At 31.9% G+C, this 9,397-nt stretch overlaps 1 protein-coding gene across 3 annotated transcripts in view; it reads left to right on the forward strand.

The window, feature by feature from the left end:
• Positions 1–7,820, forward strand: part of LOC113515266 (phosphatidylinositol 4-phosphate 5-kinase type-1 alpha-like) — a 74,816-nt gene extending 66,996 nt beyond the window's left edge. Inside the window, exon 21 of one of the 3 annotated variants that reach the window (XR_008253192.1) lies at positions 6,614–7,820. Coding sequence is in view for 2 of the 3 variants with exons in the window: in XM_052897990.1 (XP_052753950.1) it covers positions 368–394 (27 nt within the window). In the remaining variant the exon portion in view is untranslated. Of the gene's footprint in view, positions 1–367; positions 4,470–6,613 lie in introns of those variants that run through there. The other 2 variants (XM_052897991.1, XM_052897990.1) reach the window with 2 other exon arrangements.
• Positions 7,821–9,397: the final 1,577 nt, after the last annotated feature.

The raw sequence follows: 9,397 nt of genomic DNA on the forward strand, positions 1-9,397 counted from the left end.
TTAATTGTTATATTAAAACTAATAAACTAATGTGAAAATAACAATTAATTCTCATATTTAACAAAGTGAAGTATATTGAATAAAAATAAATGAATACAAATAAACAAAGTGAAATATTTTAATGGACCAAAAAAGTCCGTAATAAAGATTATTATTATTATTATTATTGAGCAGATATTTGCTCTTTTAAGTTTTTTAACGATTCAAATTGAATGGCGACGTCGCCTGCGCTATCTGTATACGCTGCCGACGTAATTTTTTTTGGGTATTGTTTTTTGTCGCAGCGTTTGTAGCGAGACTCCATGTAGATGTTATTCGTCTATAGTTTAAATACTTAACTACTTACTACCATTTTATTTTGCAACAGGAAGAAGTTTTGGTGGTACACCATTGATAATCTACGCCATACGACCGTAAACAAGGCAGTAGCAGCTTATGAAGGAAGTAAAATATTAAAAGTTATTAAAATAGTAGATAATAATGAATTCATTGTAACGTTGTAGTCTTTGAAAACTGTTCAGCAAAATATAATGCCAGGAAAAAATGTATTCTTTATTTTTTTTTATAATTTATTATTATAATTCGTGACGATATGTGATCGATTTATTAAAAAAAAAAAGGACGAATGCTATAACAATAGCTGAGGGAATGGTATTCCTTTGCCACCCCCAAGAGCATTTTATTTAATTGAAAACATTAATCTGGTACTGTGTCAATTTTAATATTTTAGTGATAATGTTTTATTATTATTTTATAATATGTAACTTGCGCAGTAGTATTTTTACAAACTTTTTTAAAACTCATTGTCTATGGTTATGAAAGTTTTGGCGCCAACTGCGATCTGTAAGGTTACACTTCGCAATTCTTTCAATCTTGATATTTTTCTGCTATGTATTAGTAGCTCTATAAAAGAGTCATATAAGTTAATACATGAGAACTTTCTCGTTTGTATTATAATTACATGTTTGACAACGGATTTATTATAATGAGTATAAATACTCATCTTTCTGGTGTGTAATTTTGACAGTATACCATTATACATAAGTACCTACCTATTTAAAAAAAAAAACATTTCTTTTCTAAATTTATAAGTACAGCATTCTTCTAAATTATAGAATTATAGTATCCGAATTAATTTATAGTAACACATATTTATTTTCTATCATGTATTATTTTTACTATTATAAGGAAATTGGAGAATTATGGTAATGTAAATTACTTTAAATTTTTGAAACTTTTCTTGAAATTTAATAATTTAATTAAACAGTATTTAAAATAAGTCAATCATAAGTTACGGGACACCATACCACACCACATCAGCCGTTTACTGTCCACTGCTGAACCTAGGTACCTTCTAGGGGTTTTGCCAGTTGATGCCGCTCTTGGCAGTCGGGGGGGTTTGTTTATTAAATTCCTGCAATTATTAAATTCCCTTAGTTGCGTCTTACAACACCCACGAGAAAGAAAGGGGTGGCCCATTCTAGGTCGAAACCACACAGCAAGATTAATCGATGGTATTTCGTTAACAAATAATATATTATTCTAAATATTGTTTAATTAAATTACTTACTACTGGCAATCTTGTACAAATGTTACTTAGCTTTTCTATAAATATTATACCTGTTTCTAAGTATATACAATATTAAAAACAATCGGTGCTTCAAATGTAACCACACCACAGTCTATTGCTGTCTATATTATCCTATATTTAAAGTTTCTATTATAAATATAAGTAGAAAAAATAAGTAAAAAGCTTTTTTAAGATGGTTTTTATTTAGGAACTCTAAAAAAGAGATAAAAAAAAAAAAAATTCAAGAGACGAGACCTATAGAGGGTAGAGGTAAGAAGAACCTTCTCTGTTTATGAAAAAGTGTCCGTCAAAAGGCGTTAAATTAGCAGGAGGGCTAAGGAGAAATTTTGAAGAAAATAAACAAGGAAAACAAAACTTTCTCCTTTTAATAACGCACTTTTCAAAAGAAAATATATAAATTAAAAAAAAAAAAAACAACGATATCGTATATAATTAATTTTACCATAAAATGTCATTATTAAACTTTTTATTATACATTAAATAGAAAATAATTTTTTTAAACTCGGCGCACTTCACTCCGTTAACAACCGCTAAATTCATATCATACACTCTTGCTACTCTAGCGCCATTCTGGAAGGATTTGGAACTATTATTTTCAATTAACAGCTGGACACTTGTTAGTGTTTCCTCTTATAAGACCATACCTCTATCCTCCATATTGAGACCCCAGGTAACTATCTTCAATACATTTTTTCATTAACAAAAAGCAAGGCAAAGGAAGTAGCTCATTCAGGCTCGAATTCTGTCAAATATTTTCTCCTAATAGCCAAATAAAAAATAAGATCAATTTAAATATTATAACTATTTAACTGAATACCGATTTAAAGCCATAGTTATATTTCTAAACATGATATGTACCTACCTATTTTGATGTTTAGTAACAAATGTTAGTGTAAAAATAGGTTAACTTATTTTAAATTTTTATTTACGCTTCTGTTTATGAATTTGTTTTTTTTTTTTTTTATTTCTTATTGCATAAATTGACTGATTATTCTTAGATCTGAATTTTACGCTTTATTTTAAACAATATTTAAATTATTATCCATTTTTTTTGTGGTATCACAAGTAGAATTAAGTGTTGCGCATGTCAGTTAAGTAATAGATAAATTAATAATACTACAGTTAAGTTACGCTCATGTTTACATTTTAGATCTGAAAATAAAGTGTATGAAATAAATATTAGTGATTGTTTATGTATTTTATTTATTTACGTATTGACTTTATTTTATTTTTTAATAAAGCTTAGATTAAGTAGCTTAATTACATATATCAATGCAATTTATGGATTGACTTCTTTATTTGATTGTTATTGCTTTATTATCTAGATGGAGCATCAGTCAGAAAACGGCTTAAAAACCTTATTAAACTGTTTGGTAAACGCGTTTTTTCATACTGCACAAAAGTCTAAGAATGTAGACTTCATAAGAATCAATAGACTGACTAGAAATGACACCCATCTAATTTCCTTTGCGAATGGGACTATGCCGTCAAAATGTATCCTCTTTGCCATCTGACTTTACGTTGATTGGCAGGGTTGTGACAAATTTATTCGCCTTAAATGTACGATATGGGACGACTCACGCGATTCACATGCGAGTGAACGAGACGTGCGCCCTCACTACTTTGTCGCTTGCGAGCCCTGACTTTATATAATGCGCGAGTTGGACGCATGACGTCAGTACGTAAATTCAGGAAAGTATCAATTCTATCCAGAATATTTATTCTTATGATGTAATAAAATAATTTAAAAAATACAATTTATAATTATATCTATTCTTATTTTAAAACGATTAAAACGCATCAATAGACATGAAATTTAAAACATTTGAATTTATAGAACGTAATCTTGTAGACACACGATTCCTCGTTCTAAAATTGATTATTTTTAAATATATCTGTTTTTTTTTTTTTTTATTAATGCTTTTTACAGCTTTGAGTACTAGTCTTTAGAGCCTTATCGGTGCGTTTAAATAGTTTTAAATTAAGAATAGTCAATACTTATTTAATTTTGTCACGATTGAAATGAATGTTTTTTGCGAAGTAAAATCTGTTTATTTGTATTGTCGAAATTCGTAATAAGGTGGAGGAATGTCTCTAGATATAACTAAATAATGGTAATGTACGAACCTATATTAAAAATTATTTTTGAAACATAAAATATTACTCTGTAATAGCTTGGTTTCAAGTATTTATGAAATTATCTGCTACAATTATTATATAATGTAATCAATTCTCGACTTAAGTACCTATCTATAGTCTTGCCGCCTTATTCATAAAAACGTCAAATCTCCCATAAACCTATTTTGGCAATTGACGCGTTTTCTCTCTTTCTTTTGTACTAATTTCTCAATTTGAAAAACAGTGATAAAACACTAGTACTTAAAATAGGTTTGTAGGACATTTTAGTTATCAATCAATACATATAATAAAATCGTAACTGATCGCTGTCTCTACACATGTAGGAAGATATATAAGAAAACTGTTATACGGATGCTTTACAAACGCAACATAACCCAAAACAATGATTATTAGAATTTTTGTCCGTTTGTCTCTCAGAAACGGCTTAACCGATTTGAATCACTAATGCGTTGCAGTTTGCTCCATTTAACATTCAGTGTTTGTTTCATTTCAATCGGTTCATAAATACAAAAGTTATATCAATCTAATGAATCACATGTAAAATGCTATAAAATAACCGATCAGTTGAATTGGCTAAAACTTTTTTTTTTTATTGTATGTATTGATTTTAATAAATTCTATCTACTCATGCGAAGCCGGGTCGGATCGCTAGTAATTAATAAGTCGATTAATTAATATAATACGTAATATTTATCACGAAACGTTCAAAGTTAAAAAATAAAGTAAAAAATATAACGTGTTCAAATTCTTTTTTTTTATACAACTTAGAATGGCAAACGAGCTGACGGCCCACCTGATGGAAAGTGGTAACCGTCGCCTATAGACATGAGCAGTACCATGGACATAATATATGACCAAATTTTTTTTTTTCTATTTTTTTTTATTTTATTTATATGGCACACGTAACAGAAGTTTAGAAATACAAACTTAAAATATAATATACAAGTTTAATTACATTAATGTATTTATTGTTCAGGTAAACTTGTCACAACATATGCACACAGCATGATCCAATAATTAATACGCCATGTAACAAAGCCATTCGATTGCCACAAAGAAATTTTTATTTCGGTTACCGATTTCGGTACGAACAAAAAGACGAAATTGATTCCGAAAATTCGGAATTTCATTTCATGGTTGACCTACAGGTCGTTTAGGTAATCGTAATGAATTCACGACGAGTTAACCACGATGGTTTGTCCATCCAGATGGGACCGTGTGGAGGTCGATCTGACAGGATATTTTACTAGCAATGGTAGCAGTAACCTCCACCCCAACTATGTCACTGATTACTTGATTAGTATTATATATATATACAGAGATTTGATGCAAAACTATATATATATATATATATATATATATATATATATATATATATATATATATATATATATATATATATATATTTACTATATCTACTATATATATTTTAGTTATACCGAGAAATGAATAAATATGTTTGAAAAATTGATATTTTGTTTACTTTTGATATTATTTTCATTAATCCTTCTCTAAATTGGCATATTTATAATTATTTTCCAGAGGGAAGGGACCTTTTTTAATGTACGTGTAATGATAATGGTATGGTAACCCTGCCTGCACTAACGGCATAATCTGGCGGAACACCAGTGAAGGATGATAGATGAGAATGAAAACAGGCCAGTTAGCCCATCATGATGAATTCATTAGGAATTAACCATGATAGTTTCCAGGGCGGACCGCGAGGAGGTCGACCTGGTTGGGTATATTGCTAGCAATGGGATTCTCAGTCTCCATTACTAACAATCCTTTCCCCCCGATATCGTCACAGTCGTAGAATACTGACGGATCTTTATATGTAATATTCGTCAGATCCTTCAGTATTCTACGACTATGACGATATGATAATAATGATTATTAGCATTGGGGCCGCTATTCCCCATTACAATAACAATCCCTCGCTAGGTAACTGAATTAAATTATTAATGTAAATATTGTAATGTGGATGCACTTGATTTGTTTGTATATCACGTTTTGTGCTAACTTGTTTCAAATATTCGTAATGTGATAAGTCCTGTGTGGGTTATTTTGTTTGTGTGTGCATGTATGTATTTGTGTATATCTGTCATTCACAATAAGGTTGTGGAAATCACAATTAATTATAAGAATTATGTATACGAGATACAAAGTCTGCCAAAAGCTTTAATGATTTTCAAACAGGGTAAAAACATCGGCACATTTTAAAGTTATTCGAAGATTTTTCATAGGAGCAATCGTGTAGGACCATGTTTTGGTTCCATATGTCATCACGGATAAGCATAAGTGGAAGGATAAGCAAGTTGAAGTGGTTGAAGTGGCAATGGGCTGGTCACATAGCTCGAAGAACCGACAACCGATGGGAAAGAAAGGTTCTTGAGTGGCTATTCCATACGGACAAACGCAGTAGGACGACCCCCCTCTAGATAGTGACGATCTCAAATGCATTGCAAGAATGCAGGTGGCTCAGGACCGTTCTTTATGGCAGTCTATGGGGGAGGCTTATGTCCAGCAGTGGACGAATAATGGCTGAAATGATGATGATGATGGTATCAGAGAAAGATTTCGTACAATAGTCGTCTGCTTGGGTAACTCTGTCCCACTCGAGTTTCAGTCATAAAGCAACAGTACTTGAATGGCTGTGATTTGAAGGGTGGGATATTGCAGTGAAATTATAAGGTACGGAGACATAACACTGTCTTTAAGAATAACTGTTAGAACACTCTCTTAAAATGGTAATTATTTAAATACTGGCAAAACACTAGTATTTAATTAAAAAGTAAATGTTAAATACTTACAAGGAGTTCATACTAAAAATTTACTTATTTAAAAAAAAATAATTGAAAAGATATTATTTTTTTTTTACAGACTAGATTATGATCAGCTGCACTCTCAGCGAAGTAAAAAACAATCATGCCAAAGGAAATTAGGTATACGGTTTTCCTATTTGCATTTAATAGAAATTATTCAGTAAACATTTATTTATGGTGTAATACTTAGCAATTTACTGATTGTAACCCATATGAACTAAACTTTTTATAGATTTAAGTAAAAAATGTATAAAAATAATAGGTTAAGAGAAATAGTGCCTCAGAATCGATCCTAATGGCCTTATTTTATATATCCTGAAGATTTTCTGAAGCTCTGTACTTAATTTGGCTCTCTAATTGAGGTGGAAGGGAGACAGAAGATACCCAAATTGTGATATCTAAGTGTTTTCGGGTATCCACATTTTTTTTTTAATTTTTTTGATAGTTTTTTGTGGGTAGGTACTAGTAAATGATAGGCGAAGATGAAAAGTCCGTATACGGAACTCACAAGGAATTAACCACGATGATTTTTTTAATGGGTGATAATAGAATGGTAGTCTCGTGCTATCGACATACGTGGTCGCCAACAGTGAGAGATGATGGGTGATGATGGAAACAGGTCAGTGAAACCATCGTGACAAATTGTAAATTAACCATAATAGCTTCCAGGAGGGGCGGGGGGGCATGTGGAGATCGATCTTATCAAGTAGATTGCCAGCGATAGAGCTACTTTTTTTTAATGGATGGATAATAGAATGGTAACCCCGCCTGCGCTATCGGTATACACCGGTGAGGCACCAGTGAGGGATGATAGGTGAGGATGAAAAGCAGGTCAGTTAGCCCACCGTGGCAAATCTAACAATAAATCAATCACTATGGTTTTCTGGGGAAACCACAGGAGGTCGACCTGTCAGGGTATTGCTAGCAATCGGGCTACTAATCCCCATTACTAACAACCCCTTCTCCCTCCGCGATGGAGCTCCTCGGTACCTATTACTAACAATCCTTTTTCCCCGACCTCAATTTTTAGGTACTACGTCGACATGACAAGGCGTATAACAGGAGGGAAAAGGATTTTTAGCAATGGAGTTTGACAGCCCCATTGCTAGCAATATGCCCTATTAGGTCGACCTCCACGTGGTTCCCCCTGGAAACCATCGTGAACAATTCTTGTTGAATTCGTCACGATGGGCTAACTGACCTGCTTCATCCTCACCTATCATCCTTCACCGGTGCCCCGCCGGTGTATACCGATAGCGCGGGTGGAGTTATCTATTTTTTTATTATATATTTCATTATCACCCATAAAAAAGGCGTATAACAGGAGTACTCAATTAGATCGACCTCCAGGCAGCTCCCCCTGGATACTACATATATTCAACTGATAGCGCAGGCAGTTATTATCTCATTATTATTATTATATTATTATCACCCATTACGCATATAACTAGCAATGGGCTAATAGTCAATTTAACAACCGGTTTAGTTTCTAATTTTGTAAGTCGCAATTTTAAGTTGTGTTATTAAAAACAAAATTAGGCTGCTTTGCGATAGCATGCGTAGTATGGATCCCGATCCGATATCTATATATTGGTTTCCTCTGACATTGATGGTGGGGAAAAGGTCATCGTCCATGTCGATATAGCCTATATCGGTTGAATCCCAATGTCTTATCCTCTCTTATCCAATATTGTTTTTTGGATATCGACTTTTAATATATTCGTTATTGGACCAATATATAGATATTGTAACTAGAATATATTGATATTGCAATACCCACCCCTACTTTGCGACGGATCATATCACATATCTTTAATCTATACTTTGTATTGCCAGACTTATATTTAATCTTGTATTCTAATGTAAGAAAATTTTTATTTGTCTACTTTTGTACCAAAATGTGTGTTTTATAATATTATTAAAGACATAAATATTTATATTTTGTTTCACTGTCTTTATTAAAATTATTTTACTATATTATTTTAAATTTTTTTTATCCGCATATAACATATATATCGTCATAGTCGTAGAATACCGACGGATGTGACAAATATTACATATAAAGATCCGTCAGTATTCTACGACTATGACGATATGTAACGAGAAATTAATGAACCCAAACACAGAGTGAGTGTGTATATACATATATACACATTATTTTACATGTGTTTTTTTGATAAATTACAAAATGTACGTGTTTTTAAGAATAAAATCTTTGTATTTTATATATCTTTTATAAATGTTGGGTTATGTACTTAGTTTTGCATATTTAACACTGCAAATAAATTAGGATTGTGATTGCACGAAATGCCGACTTCAATTGTGGCAAAGCCAGTTGTTTTAATTTTGAAACTAAACTACTGAACCGCTATTGATAAAATTTCTATGGACCAATCTGTTAGGGTAACAGACAAAAAAAGAATTTTTCAAATCGATTAATAACTGATGGAATTCTAAAGTAACGGAGAAAAATTAAAAGAACAATCGAATTGGCAACCTTTTTTGGTCAAGTTGGTTGAAATACTGCTTCTTTAATCGTGGAAATACAAATACAGTTAAAAACTGCGACTACGTGATTACATTAGATTGAAAATACCACATACTATGTAGACCACAGTATCATGTGTAGGTATCATAAATTTACTGGGTACAGAGGAATAACACCTGAGTCCTCAGGAATGGCAACGTATGGGAGGTATCATGGGCGAAACAGTATACTCTGTTATTTCATGGTACTGCTCATATCTATAGGCGACGGTTATTACTTTCCATCAGGTGGGACGTCAGCTTGTTTGCCATTCTAAATTACATAAAAAATGTGTCTACAAGTAAATGTTACTAT

Source organism: Galleria mellonella, unplaced genomic scaffold (genome assembly GCF_026898425.1).
Source record: "Galleria mellonella isolate WM207_F2 unplaced genomic scaffold, CSIRO_AGI_GalMel_v1 utg3966, whole genome shotgun sequence".
NCBI lineage: Eukaryota > Metazoa > Arthropoda > Insecta > Lepidoptera > Pyralidae > Galleria > Galleria mellonella.